Here is a 24,971-nt window from a genome sequence, read left to right on the forward strand (position 1 = left end):
CATTCATGAGTGTTAGGGGCATTCCGTATGCAAATGAATCACTCACTCCAGTGTAACCAGAAGTGGAATAATAGCCAATCCCACATCGGAAAGAAGCGACAGCCAGAAATACGTCTGCGATCGCAGGTTAGATTTTTGTGGGTCGCCATTGCATGGCTATTTTTTAGTGCTTTGAATGCATTCTCGCTGCATTCTCCAACATAAGAGGCAAGTGGCTGAAGAAGTGACAAAATAGTGTTCTTCGAAGGTGAAGCAAAAGATTCTCAACAAATGCACATTGATACAATTAATAGCGATTGTGCACCGCCTCCACTCATCGAGGCGTAAATCGGACTAACTCTTGATGTCGAAGTCGAATCGACGGTAGGTGGGAAGAGAGAAGTTTGTGACCTTTTGTAATATTCTGAGTCCATTAAACCAGCCAAAGTTAGAGAACACGACTGCTTTTAATTCTAACCGTGGACAACGTGTTTTATCCGAACTGTTCTGCTGGAAAACTACTGGAGGAGCGGTTACAAAGCTCACAACATTCCACACTCCCCCACTAAGTCATGAAAACTATCACAATAAATCAACAACAAAATTAGCTTGCAGTTCTTTAGTGTCTCAGTCCTAATAACCTAACAAATCACTTAGTAACAAAATCAGCCAAGTATCGAGGGGCGTGTCTGTTCCTGGTAGGGTAGCGTTTTTCTGGGACACCTTGGGGAGCAGACTGCACAGGCTCAATCACTGCTGCTGGGGTGTCTTGACTGCTGGTCGGAGTTTCTTCCACCTGTAATTCTGGCTTTTCAGCTTCCACCGATGCTGGAATCAGGGCAGCTGGGACTTCCTCTTGATTAGGAATAGACGCTTGGAGAACACTGGACCGCTGTATCAGATGGTCTTGGTGTCTTCTCAACAGTCGTCTTTACCCCAATGCCAACAAGTCTCGTTACGTAGCAACCCATGTAGTGGAGCCAACACACTTGAGAAGTTGGGCAGAAATTTCTGGTAGTAGTTTATCATGCCCAGGTACGATCTGAGCTCTGACACATTCGTAGGTGCTGGTGCATTGGTAATAGCATTGACCTTGTCTTGCAACGGTTTAATGCCTTCCTTGCTGACCTTGTGCCCCGAGTAGGTTACTTGAGGTTCCATGAACACACACTTGTTTTTCCGCAGTCTTAAGCCCGCGCTTGCTAGTCGTTTCAAGACTTCTTCCAGGTTGTTTAAGTAATCTTCGTCACAGGCTCCGCACACTAGTATGTCATCCACCCGGACGATTACATAACGAATGCTCCGCAGTAAATTCTCCATGTTCCGCTGAAATATTCCTGGTGCTGATGATATTCCGTAGGGCAGAGGGTTGTACTGGAACAATCCTTTGCGTGTGTTGATAATGGTTTACTGTTTGGACTCTTTATCCAGTAGTAATTGCTGATAGGCCTGACTCATGTCCAGTTTAGTGAATTTTTCACCTCCTCCTAGAGTTGCAAAGAGATCTTCAACCTTCGGGATAGGGTAACTGTCCAGCTTAGACACTTGATTGACAGTTGTTTTGTAGTCTCCGCCGATACGAATGGAGCCGTCTGGTTTTAGGATAGGTACAATGCGGGCCGCCCATTCAGAGAACTGAACAGGTTCGATTGTTCCCTCATCTTGCAGCCTTTTGAGTTCAGCCTCAATCTTCCCTGTCATGGTGGATGGCACTGGTCTCGCATTCAAGAACTTCGGTTTTGCCTCTGTTTCCACATGGATCTTCGCCCTCGGGCCTGTGAATGTTCCAAGTCTTTCTCGAAACACTTCCGAGTACTGGTCGATCAACCTTCCAAACGAAGACTCGTGGTTGTTTTCGTCAACTTGGATTGTGAACAGCTCCTTCCAGTTGAGTCTCAGAACTCTCAACCAGTCCCTTCCCAGCAAGTTAGGCCCTGATCCTTCCACTACTAGTGTTTGCAGTTCTACTTCTTGCTTCTCATAATTTACAACACCGTTCACAGTTCCTAAGACCTTGACTAATTCACCTGTATACGTTCGGAGCTTTACTTTAACGGTTCCCATTATGCGGTCGATTCTTCCCAGAATTTCCATCAATGATTCTCTTATAGGTTTCTTCATTGATGACCGTAGCTGCAGCGCCGGTGTCCACTTCCATACTTGTCTGAACTCCGTTTAGTTGTAGGTCGACTCGATACGGTTCTCTTTCCTTTGCTGCTAGGTGAAACATCGTGTATTCTTCGCATTCTTCCTCTGCCTCTTCTGATGTCTCCAGGCGATGTGTGTTTCCAAACTTGTTGCTGTTTTGAAAACTCATTTTACGTTTACTGCGACACTTGTTCGCTTTGTGACCCTTCTTACGGCATCTATAGCACTCTTCTTCTTTATACCTGCACTTATCGGCATCATGAAACTGGCCTCCACAACGATAGCATTCTTTTGATTGCCTCGGGTTCCTTGGCAGCTGTTTTTGTTTCAGTGGCTCCTTGGTCACGCGGTGAACTTGTGGTTTTTTCGGTTTTTCGTTCAAATTCCCTGCATTCCCGTGCTTCAGATCACGTGTATTCCTGTCGGCGGTTTCCATCGCGTTGGCTAATTCCATCGCCTTCTTGAATTCCAGTTGACTTTCCGCCAGTAATCTCTGCTGTATGCATTCATCATTCACGCCACAAACCAGTTGATCACGAAGCATTTTCTCCAGTTGGTCATTGAATTCACAGTGCTCCGATAAATTCCTCAGTTCGGCGACATATTGTTGTATTGTTTCTCCCGGTTTTTGAAAACGGCTGTTAATTTTGAACCGATAGACGATTGAAGAGGGTCTTGGATCTAGGTGATTCTTCACCAGGATGACTAACTCTGTAAACGACTTGTCGGTCGGCTTCCTTGGATTTACCAAATTCCTGATTAACTTGCAAGTTTTTGCTCCACATGCGCTTAGCAGTACCGCTCGCTTCTTGTTGTTGTCCATAATTTCATTCGCCGCGAAGTAATGCTCGAGTCGTTCGGTGTACTCGATCCAGCTCTCGCTCTCGTTGTATTCCTCAATTTTCCCGATCAATGCCATGTTTTGATCCGTTCCTCGTCGCCCATGTAATATTCTGAGTCCATTAAACCAGCCAAAGTTAGAGAACACGACTGCTTTTAATTCTAACCGTGGACGACGTGTTTCATCCGAACTGTTCTGCTGGAAAACTACTGTAGGAGCGGTTGCAAAGCTCAGAACATTGCACACCTTTCATGTGTTGTTGAATTATCCGTTGAATTTCCGTTAACTACAGGCACATACGAATAATTCCGCTACGCTCAAGACGAAATAATTGAAAATTTTCTTTGCCGCACGCGAGTCGCGTCGGGGTACGGAAATATAATTGTTGACCATTGTAATCAGTGACTTAATTATTTTCTGCTTCATTTTCCCGTAGAAAAGCCAGAGATTTGAGGATCACAGTTGCCTTTCAACACCGTTTAGCAATACTTTCACTATTAATATCTGTTAGACAAATTTGCATATCCGTGATTACGGTAAAATTGTGCGTCTCTGATATTTTCATTTCCTTTGGCAGATTTTCATTTAAGTCAGGGAATCTTAACTTTCTTTGGCTTTCAGTGCACTTGCCGTTTTCCAGAGCCGTTAGCTTTCCATTCGGTACCTGTCCGTTGTTTGATGGATTACTTTACCTTACGCAGCGAAATCATTTATTGCATCCAAATCGCTTTTGGTAAGCTTTGCGAACTACGACTGAGGGACATGAGCATGTGAATGTTAGTGTGCATATGTTCATCTGGTGAAGTCACAATTTAACTTTTTAATTCGAGTCTTTTCTTGTCATTAATTTATTTATTTATTTTCATTGTGTTTTACAAAAACATGACAAGCTTTTAATAAACTGATATAATTCAGGAAGTGTTTTGTTGCTGCTTTAAAATGACCAAGATATAAAAAATAAATGCTACAGTTGTCGGAAAGCCATTTACATGTAAGAATAATAATATGAGTCTCCTTCACAAATAGGGCCTTGTGCCTTGTGTGATCGAGGCCTGAAACGCAAACTCTTTAAACTCAAACCTATGCATTCTACCAAAAATATCCTGAAATTCTGGTACAAAATCAACATGGAACGGCAATTTTCAAAAAAGTCAGTTCGTTACGAAATCTTTTGGCATTTCATTTCGATCAGACACTCGGCTCTAGCTACTCCAGCAGCGATCAACATTATTTACAAATGAAATGTGTTTCCGTCTTACTTAACCCCACATGCTTAAGAATTCTTTCCCCAAGGTGTTTGCTTTGATAACGAAGAAAACATTGCTCCTTCCATTGATTAGTCGTCGGGTAAGTCGAAAACAAAGAAGTGAAAATAAAGTTGATGGAAAGTTCTGTTTCTTAAAACTGTAAAAATGCACTTACAACTCCATCGACATTGTGTAAGAACAGAATCATCCTTTGACGACGATTACCAGCCCTTTGAGGTTGAACGAAGGAATATCAAGGGATAATGAGCACCAGGCACAGGGTGATGTGTTGCGCTCGGATTTCTAGATCACGCCATCTAGGGCTCGCATTTTTGAAAAACTAGTTAAAGTCTCGGCCTCGGAATTTAAACGAGAGTCTCGGCGGGCCTTGAATTTTTCCACTATACCCCCTCTGGAAATATGTCACTTAGGTCAACCCCCCTTCCCCACTGAAAACTAGTTTAGGCAGACTGACCACCTCCCCCCCTGGAAAATCAAATCCCTTCTATGGGACGGGTGGGGGGATATCGATATTTTTTGGAACTAAACATTCCGTTTACCGTAATCCAGCCCTTAAAAAATCCAGAATTAAAATTGCTTACCTTTATATCTGGTCATATAGGGCAAAGAAATCATTCCACCAGTATTAAAAGTCTTTCATTTGGTGAGGGACTGGGAACATCCACCCCAAGGAAAAAATGGGAAGATAGGAGGCAGCCACAAACAGCTGCATAACATTTGAATCCTCAAAACCAAAAAAAAAATGATGACGCCTCCCCCAAGGACATAGCCAAAATTTGCCTTCCTTGTTTGATTCCTCCTTTACCCAAATACCTCAAATTTTTGTGAGGCTAACTCAAGTCTAAGTGGAAATCTGCTGCCCAGGCTGTCAAACCCTGACCCTGTTTATGACAAAAATATTAGCACCGTATCTTGTTTATGACATGAATTAATTTTTCGAAAAAGAAAAAAAATATGTAATGCGTTTTAACAATTTGTAGGTAATCAGAGAAAAATAGACGCATTCCTTCCCCCCACCCACCCTCCATGAGGGGAAAACGCGTGAAGAGCCCTAAGAGTCATCATCACTATTACATTTCAAAGACCATTCTAAACTATTACAAATTAAAGCCACCTTTTAGTTAAGCCCATGGCATCAATGGCCACTTCCATCGCCATATCCACGAGTTAACGATAGTGTCACTTCGATTTTATTACGTAACCCCTTAACCTTGAGACTAATTATTTTCAAAAGACTAGACATATCAACCGAGGAGAGAAAAAACAGGCAACACAAGCAGCAATAATAAGCTAGAATTGACAGCAAGAAGAGTAAATGAAAAGTAAAGTTAATTAGAAACAGGCTACTATTCAAAGAATATATAGTGTAGCACAATACAGAGCTAGTAACACTATCGAAAACAATCACAATGGTATAAAATAATTCTTTCTCCTGGGATTAACCAGTTCAAACGAAAATCGAATGCAAATTTCTAACCCGAGATTGTACTCAAAAGAGAGAAAAAAACATGACTAGTTGGGATACAAAAAAGACTAATATAGTTTCAAACAATGTCATGCAGGCAGGGAAGAATTGACGAAAGAATTGATATAAATATTATTCGTACTTCTTATTATTGCGGTGCTTGTGGGATCTGTTTTGACGTAAATCTTTCCGTCAAGAGTCCAAACTCACCATTCTTCATGAAGACGCTTCTTATCTCGCACTTTCTTTAATAAACTTGCCCTTTGAGCCGTTAGATTTTCGTTTATGTACACTCTTTCTGCACCTCACAAAGACTCCCAAACGTTTACTCCGCGCAGCTTACAGCGATTGTGATACATTCTTTCTTTACTATAGTAATTGGAAAATCTGACGATTATTGGCCTTGGCTGGATGTTACCTTTTTTCATCCGGTGGGAAATATCGATGTCTTCTGGTACCAGGTCCACGTTCAAGCATTTCGCAAGGTCTAAGATGATCTGTTCTGTATCTTCTTCACTTTCTTCGGGAATGCCATATATCTCTAAGTTAAATTTCCTTGTGTATTGTTCAAGATTGTCATGCATTACTGAAAGTTCATTTACTTTCTCCTCTAAGGAGAGCTTTTGCACCTTGCTAGCCTCTAGCTTATTCTCCAAGTCTACGTCCTTCTGCTGTAGACTAGCGCAGTTGTTTGACACTGTTTTCATCTTGTTCTTTAGCTCCTCATTCTCTTTCACCACAGAGTCGACCCTTGCTTGTGTGAACTCTAGACTAACTCATAGTTCTTCATAATTTCTTTTTAAAGTTTTCTGTTCTTCCAGCATTAAGTTGGTATTAGTTTCAATTCTTTTTACCGCCTCCCAGATCGTTGCCAGTGTTAAGTTTTGGCCAGATTAAACGCCACATGCAATGTCTCCCATAGTCGCTGAATTTTCTTCATTAAATCGCTTTGCGTTTGGAGATTTTATAGATTCTTCGCTGCTGGCACTACTTAGATCACTTCTTTTACGTACAGTCCAATTGTAGAAGGGGTGTTACATCTTGAAGGGAGACTTATCAAGTCCAGGGTCCTCGAAGATAAGAGCATAAAAAGATCATCTTCAGCAATACAGGAATCATGATCACTGAAGATATACTGGAAGTACCTTGTTAAGGCCGTTGGGCATGCGCGGTCGTCGGTGAGGACGTCAGACCCATGTTTGCCTGGAAGGTGACGAGCACATAGTTCAAAATCATGGAACAGGAAAGAAACCACAATTATCTCAAAACAGTGTTGCATGTAAGCATTGTTAGTGGAGCCTGAGTTGATCACAGTAGTAGCAGTCTCAGTCGTCTCAGTCGCACAAGATAAGAAGTTGCTGATGTCTTGACATACGAGCCCAGAACTTCACAGCAACAATGATATAGTGAAGATAGAAGCGCAGATATGAGTCGCAGTGGAACAGATGAAATGCGGGAAGGCAAACGTGTGGCATTGACCAAGGCATGTTGCCCCACCACAAACCGTACAAGAATCGGTTGTGAAATGCAAAGTATCGAAGAGCCACTCCATGGGCTTGATTACAGAAACACTGTTAAGTAGGGGAAGAAATATTTTCCACCACAACAGATCCTGACACATTTCCAAGGTGACTGGTTGTTGTTTTGCATGTGGAGGAAAACTCCGCAAAATGTTTAAAAGACACAAGAGAAATATCCAGCTGGCATGAATGCAAGCAGACACACAAGAAAGTTTTCTGAGTTAGGACTGCAGATCTTTAATTGTGAACTGCTTGCATGACAGCCACAGATGTAATTCGTCAGATAATTCACGAAGCCATAGATATGGAACTCGTAAAGTTAAATCCTTGGTGTTGATGAGAATACCCAAGCAAACCATAGCACGAGATTTTAGCACCAGGAGCCCTAGGGTTAGTAGAGTGGATAGTGAAAGTTTCCATGTGCGAAAAGGTGTCCTTTAACTCAATATAACTTTGATAACTCCATGGTCAGATGGAGGGTGGAACAGTGTGGCGCTGAGAGGCGTTGTCAAAATGTTGACGGAATGGGATTTCTTCTCTTTGCACAATGAAGCATAGGATGATCCAGAGTGCGAACGAAAAAATATTTTAGAGTGGGATTTGTATCTTTGCCCTAATGTCGCAAGCACAAGGACCCTTGTAGTTCCACTGCCAACAAGCCCGGTTTTCTTGACTCCTGTTTGGTTTTGCGCACTTTGTGGGAGTGGACAAGGACCTTGTGCGAGAGGTGGATGCAGGACGTAAATCCGAGGTTTGAAAAACGTGTTTGCTAGAACGCAAATTTCTGCGGCATCAAACTATTCCAGGCGATACAACTCTACTTGTTTAGCAATGTCAGCATGGAAAGACCGAACAATGCTCCAAGTATAACTTATTCCTTTGATCATAAGAAACTCTAAGTGGCAGAGTATGAATTTGGTCGCTTCGAGATCATATGTTTTGATCATTGCAAGATACCTGGCGACGAATTCTGCCAGATCGAGCTTTTCATCCTCTACGTTTGTAGACATACCTGGGCAAAACTCGTGAGGCCAGTCAACATGGCATTTTTTGCGTGTTATTGGAGGGGATGCTGATGTCCCTTTGGCATCACCTGAGGATGGCGGTGGAGTACACTGTGCTTGTTTGAAGCGAACAAGTTCCAACTCCAGTTCTAATTTGTCATGCTCAGTCTAGATGGGGGAAATCTTCTGGGCCAACTGGTTTGGCTCGGCAGGGATCTGGTTGACTGCTTACATCTGTTTCTGGGAAAGTAAAGCATGGACAGAATGTAAAGGTGTGTCCTTCTTCTGGCTTTTTTCTGTTTTTGGTTGTTGATCGGTAGCAGACGGAAAATGGACGGGTGGCAGACCAAAGTCACATGCGGAAAATTCACATGCTTGCCCTATGAAACGAGCTTGTGACCAACCAATCAATGTACCTTGCATTCCGATAAGCTTAGTGACGTTATATGATAATCACCTAATTAGTAAAAATCAATCACTTAAGATATCGACAGATACTGCAATGTTTGGGCAAAACGTTTATTGACAAAGAAACGTACTAGGGCAGACCAATAGACTAAAAGGCATAAAAGGAAAGGGTGATGTGGGTGGGAAAAAAAACCAGCAAGCAAATTGGCTGACAAGATTGAGCAATCTGACATGCAATACTCGAACACAAGCAAAGAAGCATAGCTGACACGCAGGAAATGTTATCTATCGGTAATTATCACTCATCACTTATGGTGATCATTATTCAATCACTTAAGATATCAACACATACTGCAATGTTTGGGCAAAACGTTTATTGACAAGGAAGCGTACTAGGGCAGACCAATAAACTAAAAGGCCAAAAACCCAAACATGGGAGTATGTGTTGATATTGCGAGAGGAAAAAAATTAAATGATTCGTTTTTGTTGGTCAGACATTTCATGGTAAATTAAGTAGCAATCACTGCACCAGTCGCCCTAAACCTTAATCAACTCAGGTGGTATGGGTGAATGTGGCACCGCCTCTACGGAAACTATGAGGTAAATAATAAGTCGAATCTAGGCCTACGGCCTCAGCACTTAGGCAAGAAATGAACTAAAATCTGCGTAAGTGATGGGTCGCAGGTGTCCGGTTGACTGAGCAGAAATAAGAGGCCTGCCTAGCAGTACATGGTTAATACGCAAGGGAGTAAGCAGAGCAGTGACAGGACACAACAAACTACGTGGCACGCACGGCAAAGGTAAAGAAAAAGTACACTCTTGAAACTGGATAGTCCTGCTTGCACAAACTGTGACATAAGCAAACAACCCATCAAAATGAAGGTCTGAACGCAACACAACCTTGGGAGTAATGAGCGCCTCACTGTCAACTACTAAATTTGATTTACGCAAAAAAGAATAGAAAGCCACTAAAAAAAAGCCCACATGGCTGCTTGGAGAGGATTTTCTCTGTCAAATAGATGCTCGACATCAAGTAGCAAATGTGGGGTTATAGGTACTTTACGCTTAACTGCTATACCTAAATGACTCAGCACCGTGCAACAAAAGTTTGTAACAGTAATCACTATCCCAGTTCAACCCATGCCCGAGAAGCTTGTGCATATGTTTGATACTGCTAAGATGATTCAAAATTGTACCGTAAACATGACCAAGTGACACAAGATAAGCGACATATCTGATAATTAAAGTAACAGTAACTGGGAAGGGAACTAACGAAACGGCGTCACAAAAAGAAAGATAGCTCTTAATGTGTGAGTTCAAGTTCTTTTGGCTTGAGAAAGCATAAGCCAAGTGGATCAAATGTTGTCCGGTAGAATCCAGTGTAGAAATGTCCAGAGAAGAATGCTGGCCTACAACAGAAACATGACACAGGAAAATTAGGAGATCTTACAAAATAACGCATTGCTACTAATGTCTAACATGTGGAAATTAACGCCGCGTTGACACTCAAGTTCGTGAAATCGCCCGGGATATGAATGGTCCGTATCCCAGCGACTCAGACAGTCAGCAAAAACGTTGTGGATCCCAGGAGCATGAATTACATGAATCTCCAAGTTGTAACGAGCTTTGGTTAACCAAAGTTGTCGTAAACATCGCTGCATGAAAGAAACCTGTGTACGACCGGAATTCACAATCTGTACCGCCGCGTCCTTGTCACACGAGATTTGAAACTGTACACCAGGCAACTTAGGGGCCCAAATCTTAACAGCAATGACGAGTACAAACAATTTAAGAGCAGTAATGTACAAAGCCAAACTCTCGATATGACGCAGAAAGGCAAACAAAATGCATTCATTGAAACAAGTGGCACCACCTTGATGTAATGAATCGCATGTGAACAAGCATCTTGAAAGTCAGATGGATGCAATTGGATCAAAACCGTACCATTAAACGAGGGTTAAAGAGGCCAACCACCAATTAATGTCAGCAAGCATCTCACTGGAGATAGAAAAACGTGACTGGTTGGGCAACAAGCGACGAAGACAGTTCAATAAGCGAGACATTAAAATCCTGCCCAGCCTGACGTACAAAGTAACAAAAGAAAGTTTGCGTAGGAGCACTTCTAGCTGACGTTTCGAAAAATTTGCAAAGGTCGACCACTGTAACAATTCGTCATGAAGCTTGAGTAGTCTCTGCGGGACTTCAAATACTATTCGTACAGTGTCAACGAGGATCCCGAGACAAACCATTTGAGTCGAAGGTGAACAATCATTCTTTGGTGACGACTGTAAACCCAGTTCAGCAAATAAATCCTGGAGTTGCTCAAAAGCAGCGGGTGCGACTGAAGGATACTCGGCACCATAAAAATCGTCCAAATAGACGTCGGCTGAAAACCCCTCCTGTGTGAAACTATAAATAACTGCTGGCGTAGTTCTTTAACAGATAACAGATAACTGCAAACCAAAAGGGCACCTAGTGTAGAAATACAGTGCTTTGTCCCAGAAGAAGCCGAGAAACTTGTAATGTTTGGGGTCGATTGGGAATTTCCGGTAAGCCCTCTTTAAGTCCTTTTTGAAGACCTAACAACCTGGCCCTTTTTCAACAATAAAGTCCCTCAGACGGTCTTTGCCCAGCAAGCGCAACTGAAAAGCTGTGTCCAGATAATGTGTTTTTGAGATGCTGAGCATGGACAACTCAAATCCATCACGACACGATGCCTAGTAACACTCGGTTTAGGAACTGTTTGCAAGGACGATATAACCAGATCTTCGTGTAAGGGATTGTACTGAAAGGGACCAGCAATTGCTTTGTAAGATAATTCGGTCTGATTTACATCATAGGAATAGGCGAGAGCTGACTGGTGATTCTGACTAGTAGAAGATGGCAAAAAGCCCCCACCATAGTTGATAGGCCAGCCAAATTCTAAAAAGTCCATGACATTGTGATCAGCATAATTGGTAAGATAAGCCCGCCAAACCAAATGCATTCGGCTGTGGAAAGCGAGAAGCCAGCAAATGGGCAATGACCGTGCATACACAATGTGGCGCGAGATGGTCCTGACTAAATAATAAATCATTATCCATAATTGTGTCCATGTCTGGTCCGAGGTCTGACTGAGGCAGTAGAGGAAAGCAACAGTCCTGTACGTTTAGTCGCTGCTGAAGTGGATTTGGCATTTTCCATTTCGGACAGTGCAGCATGGGATGATCGGCCGATTTGCAAACCAGACAGACATGAAGGGAGGCATAGGTGGAAGCTTCGACTTCGCAAGAGCAAGAAGTGCAATGGTTCCCAAGTCTGACAACCCTTAGGTTGCTCTGTGCCAGCATTTGAGTCTGGCTTTTGAGGAGGCAGGGGACAGGTGGAATTGACGTGGACCGAGTGCAGATCTGAATGATTGAAAGAAGTGGCCACCATTTCGCGAATTGCAGGGATATCATTCCATTCTAGCCGACCTTGCTCGACTTGCCGAGCTAGGTAATAATAAAAAGCGCGCACACTGGTCCAAGAATAACTCATCGCTTTACGCATTAATAACTCAAGGATGTGGAGCATATGCTTTGTGGTCTCCGAGTCAAAGAGCTTGATCATGGCCAAATAGCCGGCCACAAAAGCAGCTAGATCTAAAGTATTAATGTCACTTGTGAGCGACATACCTGGCACAAAATCTTGTGGCCAATCTATGGTTCTCTTCTTTGGTAAACTACCACAGGAAGCTCCGCTTTGTTTGCTTTGTCTGCTTTGCCCGCCTTCTGCTTGAATGGCTGTAGCTGTAGCACTTCCAATTCAAGCTGTAAATTTTCCTTTTGATGCTGGACCAATTCGAGTTGTCGCTCGAGGCGATCTCCTTGAACAGATGGTGTACGCTCAAGAACAGTTCGAGGACTGGAATATGTCTGAATATATATATGAATATATCTGTTTGACGAGATCGTCTGTAACCCCGCCCACAGTCTCCATAGCCTCCTCCCTCAAAGGAAGAGTTGTAAATATGCACTGAGACGCAAAAGTGATTTCACTCTCCCCCTATGTAAGACCGAGCGTTTGAAGAACAGTTTTATTTTCAGCCATGTCTATAAGATGTAGATATTTCCTCATTTCCTCTTTGTTATTATATTTTTAGCCATGTCTATAAGATGTAGATAATTTTCTTATTTTCTTATTTTCTCTTTGTTATTATTAGAATTTGTAAATATCCCGTAATTTAGCTTATGGCTGCAATGGTGTTTATAATAAAGTATCTATCTATCTATCTTGCAAGTCTAGATAAGCCAACTGAGCAAACAGATTAGACTCAGGAAAGGTGAAGTCAGGTCCTTGCAGTGGAGCTTTCGGCCTGGTGAATTTTGACTTTGACTTTGGTTTGGCTAACATAATAATACAAGCGTGGAACAGATGTTAGAGCTTGACTATGGCGAGTCGAAGGAGTGGTTGTTTGCTCTGCATGAGATGATGAGAAAAAAGAAAACGAGCAAGCACGCTGGCTGACAAGATTGAGCAATCTGACATGTGATACTCAAACACGAGCAGAGAAGCATAGCTGACACGCAGGGAATGTTATCTATCGGTAATTATCAATCATCACTTATGGTGGTCATTATTCAATTATGAGAAGGATAGCAAGCAAGAAGAAAGGATAACACAGATTAACAAGCAACAATAATCGCAGTCGTGGGTTTCATTTAACAAAAAAATAAAACCTTTTATTCCCAAGTTTACTGTCTTTAAAAGGAGTCGACTCTTCATCTTTGTCAATGACCTGCATTGAGTAATGAATCTTTATTTACACCACTTACACATCTTTGAATGCTGAAGCAGGATGTCCTACTTTCCTTCCTGTGTGAGTTTTTTCTGAAGTTTCCATGCTTGTTATCAATGTGTTGGTTGACTTAGCTCGCTTTCTACTTACGTTTGCTTCACCCTCTCAATGAGATGTGTTGCTTAACTCTCTGCTTGCCTGTGATACACTTCCAGAATGACTATCATCACAGTTTTGAATATCCACAAATGAGTCATCTTTAATATCCACAGACAACTCTTCCTCCTCTGAGATCCTTGCCAAAAAACAAGTTTACTATTAGAAAGCAATAGTAATCGTCATAAGAAGTCTTCCATCTTCTCAATAAATCTCTCCGTGTATTCTCTTCTTGATGGCAGTGAGACGTTCTTGGTTGAGTAACCCAAATTAATTTTCTCCATAGTAATAGATGATGAATTCGTCAGAGTGCTCAACAGATAGAAGCTGGATATAACTGACCCTCATAATATCCTATTGTTCTCTCTCTGTATTAAATCAACAATTTCAGCCTGAGGAGGCCTGTTATTCAGGTTTGTGCAAATGTCTGAGGAATACGGAGGCAGCCATTTTTGTAAGCTTGGAAATTATCAGGGGTAATTTTAACGAATTAAAAGAGTCAATATTGCACTGGACTACCTGCAACACAATATTTTTAACATTGCATCTTGTTTGCAACACTATTTTTAATATTGTGTCCGGCTTGCTATAAGCACCTTAATTGCATCATATATTTTTTATCGGAACCTAGAGAGGTTTCTAAAGTAAATTAATAGATGGGAACTATTATTCGGTCAAGATGCAAGCACTATGGTTAGCCACCGAATTTGAACATTTGTAAATTTTGATTCCTACACAACTTACAATGACAATGTGACTTACTGTATGAGATCACAATTTTAGTGCTATTAGTACTAATTAAAACTGACTGATTATATTCTCGTTCTGCTTTTCTTTAAAGACTTTATCGCTTAACCCCATTTCTTTAACGATGTTTAACGTCATTTTTTAAGAGATCACTTTCCCCTTACTCTTTGCCATCCATTTCAACCCTCTTAGGAATCGTCCCCTGCAAGATTTCACTTGCTTTTCTTTTAAGTGTTGATGACGTACATTTATACTCCCTAACCCCATCATATGATCAGTGACCAGTGGTTTCTCGAATAACTTGTTCTGGCACACCACCGTCACACAACCATTCCCTAACGTTTCTTTTCCCATTGTTTTATTATAATACCATACGACCCCTTTTGGTTTAGGCAAAGGCCGCAAATAAAATGCGTTGTCACTGATTTGCTAAGCCATAGCTGGTACAAGTAGGTTTGTGGAGTCGGACTAGTTCAAACACATTTACTTGCTACTCCGAGTTTCATGCTTCTCACATAGCAATCATCAGGCAACTGCCAAAAATAATGGATACAATCTGAGATATACAGATTTGAAAATTTGAAAATGGAGAACGATGCATACTAATTTCACGTGACAATATGTGATTTGTTTGATCAAGTGATGACGTTATTCAAGAGGAATTTCTTAGAGTGTCTAGAGCTCAATGCCAGTTCGTATCTGCTGTTAAGGGATGACATTTGTGGTTTACATATTATGAAGACATTTTTTACCTCTTAAAGCACTACTCACATTGTACAACACCATGAGCTACCCATATTTTACATATTTCAACATTATTTAGGCAAAGACGTATCCCACTAGACTAAAGCCTATCCTCAGGGCACAGGAAAAAATTTTTTTTTTTGTATTAATCTTTATTGACAAAACACAACAAGAAGCTAGGTACAAAGCAAGTACGAAAAGAAAAGTATGTAGTAGAAAAAACAGGCTAGACTGGAAGTATTATTTACAAAAGTACAATTATTAGGTTAACAATATATTTATTGTGGTATTACAAAATTATGTATAATAACTACAATAGCTTGCCCCATACAGAAAGAAAATTATGCAATTGATTATTTGCCAAGTAACTTTCTTTTACAATATCTAATTTGTGTTTAAGGCGGATCAGAAAGCTCTCAAAAGTTAACTTGCCGTTGCATGTGCTTGTTGAGAAGATATGATGTTTTGCGATAAGTAAAGTGACATTAAGTGTCTTTTTATTCTCGACGTTGTCGTGCCAAACATATCGGACAACGCATTCTGTTAAGGAAATGAATTGTTTCGTTTTTTGATACCACCAGGTCGTGAATTTTTCCCAGAAGTCTTTTGACTTAGTGCAATAGAAAAGCAAGTGAGTAATAGTTTGTTTTTCAATACTGCATAGCGGGCAAATGTCACTTTCTGTAATTCCAGCACGCAACAGACTAAGTTTGGTAGGTAGAATGTGGTGAATGATGCTATGTTGAAATGCTATTAGTTTGGTGTCTTTTGTTATTTGAAAAGGTAATGCATAAACTTTGTGAATATTTCCTTTAGTAAAACCGTACCTTAAAATTCTGTTTTCGCCTGTTGGGGGCTAGATGCACATTTAACCACAGTGAAGTACATGGCAAGGGCAGCAAGACTAATGCGTTTATTAGGATCAGGCTGAGCCATCTATTTACAACACTTGCGATGAAAACTAAAAAAAATACAATTGTCTAAGTCTAAGGAAACAGAAAACTACTAATTCAACGCCGTAAAAAACGAAAGGAAAGAATACATCGAATTTTACAAGCGTAACTTACGTCTGATCTTGACTCCGGGGTTGAGAACAAGTTACTCCACGTTCTCTTAGAGACTCCGTTAGAAATAGCTCCGTGAACTCCTTACAGTTTGAAAACTCCTCGCAACTGAGAAACGTGCTTACAGAAAAAGGATCTTAATACATGTCTTTGACGTAAAGGAAATAATAATGAAAAAAGCTTTGTGCAGCTGGCCAAAAAACGGATATTCGGTAATCATGCAATCAATAAAACAAAGCTACAAACATAAAAGAACAAATAGTCCCTGAGTGTTTCTAAAATGCATTGTTCTTGTCAGGAACGTCACATACATAAAACTTAACTACACATGTAACACGGAAAAAAATTATAAAAGAGGCTGTATGAGTGGCCCTTAAAACGCCCTAAATTGCATTTCGGACTGGAAAATCACTTGGAAATTAATTGATGTTATTTTAGCGGTAGTAATCGTACTGCTACAGATATAATTATGGTGACTGATTATATGTTACACTCAACCAACCGCTTTCGAGAAAAAAGTAGAACGTTTTAATAGTAAAATGGTTCAATTTGGGCTGTTAATTCTGACAGGCTATTTCCCGGGCATTAGTAAGAAGTGTGTGATTACAAGGGCAAATCGAGCGGTTTGTTGATGGGCCATAATTTTCCTGATGCAAAGTTTGTCAGGTTGCGACTTACTGAAAGCTGCTGGGATTTTATTTCTTCTGGCCACTAGGAACGTTTCCATTTGTGCTCTTCCTATTTCCACAATGCCATAGGGTAGGTCTTGGTACATCCTATGTGCCGTACCTTTCAGGCGGTGGCCAAGGGAGAGAATATTCTTGCAATTTTTGTATCTCAGGAATCTTGCAATATTTTTTTTTTGATCGAATTTTTAATGCATTAATACAAACATACTATTACATTCACTAACTTACACCAGCTTGCATGAGCTATGCTAACAACATGTAGAAAACTTATATTAGGCTAAGTAAGGGTTTCCAAACCGAATAGAATTTTTCTATTTGACCTTTAGACTGAAAAATTGATCTCAAAACAAGGATCTTGTTCTTGACAAGATCCAAGAAATGAAGTAAATTCGGGGCTTTAAACTGGCTGTTTAAACCCCTAACATTCAGCGTCACAAAATTTAAATTACGCATAAGTATAATATTTTAAATAGAGTTAGCAAAATTCTGCGAGGAAAACCTTAATACTAAACATAGCAAGCGCAATGTACAAGGTACAAGGTAAAACACACAACACATATTACTAAATTACCTCCTAACAGGAGTGTTTAAGCCGCAGCCAAGTGGAGTCCAGTTAACTCCGCGAGATGGGTAGACAAACGTTTGTGCAAACGTCTCCTCTACATTTGCTTATCTTCAATTTCACTTCTCATTCTTTTAAAGTCATCATCTTTCACTATTTTCAGCGTGCCATCTTTGTTTACATACTTCAAGGTTGCAGGATAGCTGATAAAAACTTCGGAATCTTGCCCGAGCTTTTCCTGAAGGTGCTTCTTGAAAGGGAGGAGAGCTTTCCTTTTATCCTGTGTCTTCTTCGCAAAATCAGCCCAGATTCCGATCTGATATCCTTTGAAAGGGTTACCTTTTAACCTGGCCGCAGCATTAGCCAAAATCTTCATCTTGTCAGTGTAGCGTAAAAGGGCTACGTGTATTGGTCTATGCTGTTTCGTGCTCTTCGCACTAGATTTGGTTGGGGTTCGGTGTGCTAGTTTGATGTGTCCTCCAGGCCCATATGTGCAGCAATAAAGTATTGAATAAAGGCTACACAATCGTCTCCTTCAGCTTGTTCGGGGATGTGGAAGAAAACCAGGTTGTTTCTGCGTGATCTGCTACGAATCTCTTCTAATTCATCTTCTCATTACGAAATCATGCCCATTGAAACACGTCGCTCGTAAATGCAAATGAGCTTCATTTTGGATGTCAATCACAGCAGTCTTTTGTGTATGGTATTGTTAAAGTGACAATTTGCGGGAAGCATCTATTCATTGAAACATATTAGAAAAATAATGCAACACAAAAGAACGAAAGGCGAAGTTTATCAGCAGAAGTTGCGTGACTAAACTAAAATAAATAAAGTTGCCCTGCGCTATCAAGGAAGTGATGATATTTAGGTTATATGATGACAAACGACAGTTCCCAATAAGAATGGGTATTATGTATGCTATCATTGCGATAAAAAAGGAGGAAAACAGATAATCACGGTCTCCAGTGAATTGAAAGTAATTTGCATAATCGAGCGGCGCGGTGGAATCAAGCAAATGTAATTTTCAATTAACGAAGTGTGTTTTTACGGCAATATACTGCGATTCCAAGCAAAAATTTTGAATGAAATGATCCTAACTCAACCACATTCGATGTTAGAAGTTTAATACGTTCCTTTAAAAGGGCGCTGCTACCGTTTCCTTACGCAAACTCCTTCTTCTTGTGCAACAAATAACCGAACACTCTTGAGGATTCATGCTGCGAGACAAAAGATACCGCCAGCAGCGGCACGCTTTGTAATGCTCGCAAAGCGTCATGGTACCCCACTTTTATCGGGCGACGTGTTTCAATGGGTGCGATTTCATAATGTAGTGCTTCTAGCCTTGCAGCGTCCGCCTTCTCCTCCAAGTTTGACTTTAATTCGGTCATGTCGCTGTTGACAGAGTTTAGCCCTTTTTCTAGTTCAGAGATGTTGTCTTTCATGATACTAGTCTTGGTCTCGATTTTAATTTACCCTCATTTATCTTGTCGAGCACGTCCAGCTTTTCTAATTTCTTCTGTATGTCTTTTAAGATGGCGTTGCAGTTGAGGGCGTTGAAGCGGCTGCCCTTTTCTTTGGAACTTGAGACATGCGAACGCTTTTCGCTAGTTTTTGGCGGCATCCCTGCAGTGTTATACTTAGGTCACGCTAGTTCGTTTGCTTTTTTGTTTGCTCGGACGAGCAGAGTCGTAAATTGTTAACTTATATAGCAGCGCATACAAACGCGTCTACTCCATTGGCATTATGCTAATCAAAAAATCTTGCAACAATTACTCTAGGTTTATCACCATCCCTCTTGCCCACTCGGTGAACTCTGAATCTCGACGCTTCTGCCATCCTTGTATCCTAGTTCCGATTCGAGAGAGGAGCTTGGCTTGCTTGGTGTCTTCTGGGTCTCTGCTATGGTTTGTTTCTTCCATGATGTTTTCGAATTTAATGTTCTCTCATCTTGAATAAGCTTCGAGCTAAAGATTTGTCGTTTCTAATTCCTTTGCTCTAGAGACTAGCTCGGTTTCTTTCTTTTCTAAGTTAGCAAGCTTCCGATCCATTTGTTCTTTATGTTTGATGAAGCTGTCGATAGCTTTTCTGCATTGAGCGTCTGAGAAGTTTACACTTTCTTTTAGCCCACCGATGTCTCGGTTTGCCGCGGCTTGCGAACGTTGTAGGTCTCAAATCTTTGAATCCATTTTTAAAAGAGTCTCTTGGATGATGTTTACTGATTTTTCAATAGCATCAAGTTTTCTAGCTTGGTCAGAATCTCTTGTAGCTTTTCTTTAGGCTCTCGGTCATCTTCAAAGACTTAAGCTTTGACTTCGACTTCGTCCTCATGGTCGTGTACTTCACCAGAGCATAATTTTTCCCTTCGAAGCTTTTTGGTGTCTGGTTTTAAAGTCGGTGGCGACGATTCTTCTGATGTAGAGGAACAAATTCTTCTTCTGTTTGTAATTTGTTTTACAATTGCTGCCATTGAAGACCAGAGAAAAATAAAACTTTCCGCGGACGGTCGTGCAACACGTCTTCACTCTGCCATTACTTCCCAGTCTCCCCAACAGGAAAAACTTATTAGCATTATAACTGTAATGTTATTGAGACATAAATCAGACCGCATTATAAGCACAACACATTTAATGAAACGAAACGAAGGTTACATGACTGCCTGATGACACCAAGCACATTGTGAACTTCGAGCCCGCAAGGACTACTGGGATAGTCTTACATAATAGCTAACATCACATCTCCCTTCGGAGTCCAAAACAACTTATCCTAAATTGAAAAAATCAATGTTGAGTCCTTGTGAAATCAGAATAAATCAGTTCATTACAACTTCACGCCGATTTAAGTGTGTCAGTGACTCCGCTGGATTTGTTGTCTGAAGGCTCTCTTTGTTCCTTTGGGCATTCACTTCGGCAGCCGCAAAGAATGATGCAAATTAGTTCGTTTTTACTCAGTTGAAAAAAGGTGAGAACTTTACAGGAAGACCCTGAAGCGAATTCAAATGACAGGAACAATAGCCTAATTAAGCAGCCTTGAGCCGTGAAGTTGCGAGAGTATTCCTTTGTTCTTGATATTTTTAGGAACTCTGCGGAATCACTGCAGACATGGTTTTGAGTTCTTCGCAAAATATTTTACGCTGTTATTTATATCAATGAACGAAGAGTCTTTTGAGAGCTTTAAAAAGAGATCTCAAACGTGGTTTTTTAAGGAGGGTGCCTACTATTGTTACTGCGCATACGTTCTGCGCATCGCGAGATACTCGGATTTCCTATGGGTGTTGCCTTCTAATACAGGAATATTTTTGCGCGGTTTAAAACTATATGGAGAAGCAGAACTCACCAAATGCTTTTGGTATCTCAAAAGAAAACTGGGGGTGACCATGGATTTTTCAGAGATAATTAAGCTTCAATTTAGGAAAAAATCCCATACATTGCTTTATATTTTGGCATTTTTTAGAGATATTACTGCTCAATAATCTCTGAAAAATGCGTGGTTACCCCCAATTTTCTTTTTGGATTCCAATAGGCCTTGCTAAGATCTGCTTTTCCTGCATAGTCATAAACCGCACAAAAATATTTTGGTATTAGTAGGCACCGTCCTTAATCACTGTAAGCCGAGTTTCGATATTTTTTGTCAAGCGGAGCTTAGAACAGCGAGTTATTATGCTTAAGTAAATTTGTGCATGGCATGTACTGCGTGTACTGCATGGAAATGAATACCATCTGTTTAATGAAACTTTTTTTCACAAAGCGTGAAAATGAGGAGCTGTGAAAAGAGTTGTAATTGTAATTCACTGTATTTGCATACCGGCATTTGATGTTGGGCACTTTGTTTGTTATGAGTGAAGACGCGGTAGATAATAATTAAGCTTAAGTTTATGTTTCTAAAATACTTGCTCTTAGCAAAGAGATTTCAAAATATCAAACCAAAAAAGGGAATTAAAAAAAGAAAACAGGGAAATTCAGTGTGGAAGTCGCATTCTGATTATACTTAATGATGCATTGACAAACAATAACATTAGCTCTTTGGCCTATGTACCACACGCTCTTTTTGACCTTGTTTACATTTTATACACAGTGATTCTTTAAGTTATTTTAAGCTGAAAAGCGAGAATCTTTAATAGAACGCTTTAAACAAATCGGCAAATCCATGTATCCGTTTAGCAATTGTTCGTTAGTTTGCAGGACGGGAAGTTGTTTTTTAAAAATTTTGATCCTGAAGCGGCGCGTTGTGAGTTGATGTGGTCATGGTGATTCATTTCTCTAGCTTCCCCAGGGAATGATAAAATATCTCACCTACTTCAAAGAGTTTGCGATCTTCGGAAACATGCCTTATTGTCGGAAATTGTTCGACAAAAGAGAGAACAATAGCTTGAATATATGAATACTTAACGACCCCAACATTTGGGGTACACACTTAAATCGGCTTGAAGTTGTAATGTATATTCCCTGTGATTAAAAATAACGGCAACGAGTAAGCAAAGTCTCCAAGTTCTTAGATGAATGATTAACTTCACAGTCACTAGATTCTGAAACGTTCAGGTAGTCTTATTTCCCGACCGCTTCGGGTGGTTCTCCTGGAAACAACAGGTTCAGAGGTCTGCGCAAGAGTGTTTGTCTCCACGGGACTGTTGGTCTTTCCAACAACAGGAGAGGTGGGTTAGTGGCTGATGCGTCTGCTTTGAAATCTACTTTGGGTGTTCCTGGGAGAAGGTTCAGTTGGCGTCTGTTTCTCCTCAGCTGGCCATTAGGAATCTCCACTATGTAGGATCGTGAGGTACCAGCTCTGTCAACCACAGTCCCCTCAGCTTTTTCGTCTGGTAACCAAACCACTCACCAGGAGGGAAGTCTGGGTGGGTTTTAACTGAGTGATGCCTATCGAAGTCCTTCTTTTGTATGGTTTTCAGGGAAGCATCCTTTTGTCGAAACTGCTCCAAGTATGGCCAACTTGGGCACAAAAGGGTTGGCAGGGTAGGGACTCTTGTGCGGATTTTCTCCCCATCAATAGTTCTGCAGGGATTATTCCACTCTCAAGGGGAGGAAAATGGTAAGCCATCAGAGCCTTGTAGGGATCTGCTGCTTTCTTGAGCAAGGTATTCATCGTTTGCACCTGGCCATTTGCTTGTGGGTATCTGGGGCTGGTTGTGATGTGAGTAAATCCATACTCTTCTGCAAACTTGGTGAATGAACTTGCGGAGAACTGCGGGCCGTTGTCAGACAAGAGCTGATCCGGGATGCCATGCCTTGCAAAGATGGAATTGAGGCAGATGACTACATCTGGCGATGTCATACGAGACAGCCTAGCTACTTCAACGTAGGGAGAGAAGTAGTCGGTAACAAGGAGGTAGGGTTGGCCTTTGAGCTCAAATAGGTCAGCGGCAACTTTTTGCCATGGGCGATCTGGGAGATCTGAAGGAATCTCTGGTTAAGCTGCATTGACCCGTTTTTCAATGCAGGTTGGGCACTTGTTTACCACTTCCTCCAATTGCTTGCTTAAACCTGGCCACCAGACTGAGGCTTTAGCATGCTCTCTGCATTTTGCAATGTCTTGGTGGGCTTCATGTATTCTATCTAGGACTTGTAGTCGCATGGATACTGGGATCACAAGCCAATTGCCCTTCATCAATAACCCCTGATGTATGGTTAGCTCACTTCTCTCGTTCCAGTAAGGATTAAGTGGGCCAGGAAGACGAGATCTGTCAGGCCATCCTTCAGGGCAGTACTTCATCAGTTGTCTCGTGACTTCATCTTGTTGCTGGCACCTCAGTTCTTCCAGTCGGTTCACAGTGGCAGGGAGGTACCTTACAACTGAGTCAACATAGGCTTTAATGTCACTCTCCAACTTCTTCTCAATTTGGCTAAGGGGTCTGATAAGGGGTGCTTGCGACAGTGTGTCTCTGGTGTACAAGCGTTTTCCCGGTACATGTGAGATGGTGTAGGTGAACTGCATCATCCGCGTTCTAAACCTCTGTACCCTGACTGGGAGATCCTCCAGATTCTTGGTGCTCAGCAATGGTGCCAGGGGTTTGTGGTCAGTTTCGATGTGGAATTGCAAACCAATTAGGTAATCTGCAAAGCGTTCACTTGCCCATGTTATGCCTAAGGCCTTCTTCTCGATTTGGGGATAACGCTGCCTGTTTTTGCCGTAGGACATCTCCAAGTACGTAGGACGATGCATCAGTTGACAGTGTTGTTTGGCGTCTTGTATTGTAGTGAGCAAGGGTAGGCATTGTACCAAGATTCCTTTTCAAGGCAGAGAAGGCCTGCTGATGTGATGCGCTCCGTGACCAGTGGTTAAGTCTTGCAGTGGCTCGGAAAGTTCCACTATCTGGGGCTATAATTTACTCAGCTGATTGACCATGCCAAGGAACCTTCTAAGTTGAGACTGGTCCTTAGGGGCTTCCATCTCTAATATGGCTTCTACTTTCTTTTGGGCAAGTCGCACTCCCTCAGAATTAATGATGCTGCCTAGGAACTCTTTTGATGGTTTTGTGAACTCGCACTTTTCTTCATTCAAGGTTAGGTTCGCATCCCGTAGCTTGCGAAGAGTGGTTTTCAGGTGCTTATCATGCTCCTTAACGGATTTACCGTGGACCGGGATATCACCCATTTGACAAAGAGCACCTTCAGTGCCTTCCAGGACCTGTGAGATCCACTTTTGAAAGTGTTCAGGGACTGAGCTGGTTCCAAAGGGTAGGCGGTTGAAGCAGAACCTGCCAAATGGAATTATAAAGGTAGTGAGCTTTGCTGACTCTGGTGAAAGGCCAATTTGTCAGAATCCAGAATTCGCATCAAGTTTGCTGAACACAGTCACTCCAGCTAATTATGGAATGGTGTTGTCGACGCTGGGTAAGGGGTGAAATTCCCTCAAAATGCTTTCATTAATTTTGGTCAGGTCCATGCAGATACGTACTTTTCCATTAGGCTTTGGCACCACAACTATTCCAGTGCACTACTCAGTTGGCTTATCAACTTTTGAAATGATCTCCCTTTGTTCCATCCGGGAAAGTCATTCTCTCACTTTTGAAAAGAGTGGCACTGGGACTCTCCTCGGTGTACAGAGTGCGTGCGGTTTCGCATCTGGCTTCAACTTTATGACATAGTCAGGTCCATCAAGTTTTCCAAGTCCTTTGAAGAGTTTCGGGAACTCTGCCTTGAAATCTTTTGCTTCCACTTCGTTGACCTTTTCGACGACCTTTAACGCTTCAATGGCTGGTTGGCCAAGGAGGGCTTGGCAGGCTCCAGTCACAACAAATATCTCCTGCCGTGAGGTCTTGTCTCCTCGCTGGACTGTTCCAATAAAGCATCCACAAACAGGAAGAATAGTTTTGGCAAGCCCAAACAAGGTCTTGCTTGATTCTGTGGGCAAGGGGGTTTGTTGGAGCATTTTGTAGATTCTCTTGGGAATAACAGTCACGTCCGCTCCAGTGTCAATTTTAAAGCGATCAGAAGAGTTGTTAAGGGTGATTCCACAGACCAAAAGGACTCGCTGGGCTCAGTCCCAATTTTGCCGAGAAATGCATAATCTTCTTCAACTTCGCCTTCAGTTTTTGAGGACTTGCAAACAGCTCCCCTGTGGCCTCTCTATGAGCATTTGTGGCACGCCGCGTCTTTTGCTGGGCAG

At 41.6% G+C, this 24,971-nt stretch overlaps 2 protein-coding genes and 2 pseudogenes across 2 annotated transcripts; all 4 read right to left on the bottom strand.

The window, feature by feature from the left end:
• Nucleotides 1-1,386: 1,386 nt before the first annotated feature.
• Nucleotides 1,387-3,046, bottom strand: LOC146469249 (uncharacterized). The gene is made up of 2 exons (XM_085123578.1): nt 2,140-3,046; nt 1,387-2,006 (listed from the first exon to the last, which is right to left on the bottom strand). Exons 1-2 carry the CDS (start codon nt 3,044-3,046, stop codon nt 1,387-1,389), a joined length of 1,527 nt encoding a protein of 508 aa, XP_084979704.1.
• A 7,023-nt stretch (nt 3,047-10,069) lies between these two features.
• LOC146469250 (uncharacterized) lies at nt 10,070-11,619 on the bottom strand (annotated as a pseudogene).
• A 5,581-nt stretch (nt 11,620-17,200) lies between these two features.
• Nucleotides 17,201-18,975, bottom strand: LOC146469251 (uncharacterized; annotated as a pseudogene).
• A 3,797-nt stretch (nt 18,976-22,772) lies between these two features.
• Nucleotides 22,773-23,501, bottom strand: LOC146469252 (uncharacterized). The gene has a single exon (XM_085123580.1). It carries the CDS (start codon nt 23,499-23,501, stop codon nt 22,773-22,775), a length of 729 nt encoding a protein of 242 aa, XP_084979706.1.
• Between the last annotated feature and the right edge of the window lie 1,470 nt (nt 23,502-24,971).

This window comes from Pavona decussata, unplaced genomic scaffold (genome assembly GCF_977016875.1).
Source record: "Pavona decussata unplaced genomic scaffold, jaPavDecu1.1 SCAFFOLD_125, whole genome shotgun sequence".
In the NCBI taxonomy this organism is placed as follows: domain Eukaryota; kingdom Metazoa; phylum Cnidaria; class Anthozoa; order Scleractinia; family Agariciidae; genus Pavona; species Pavona decussata.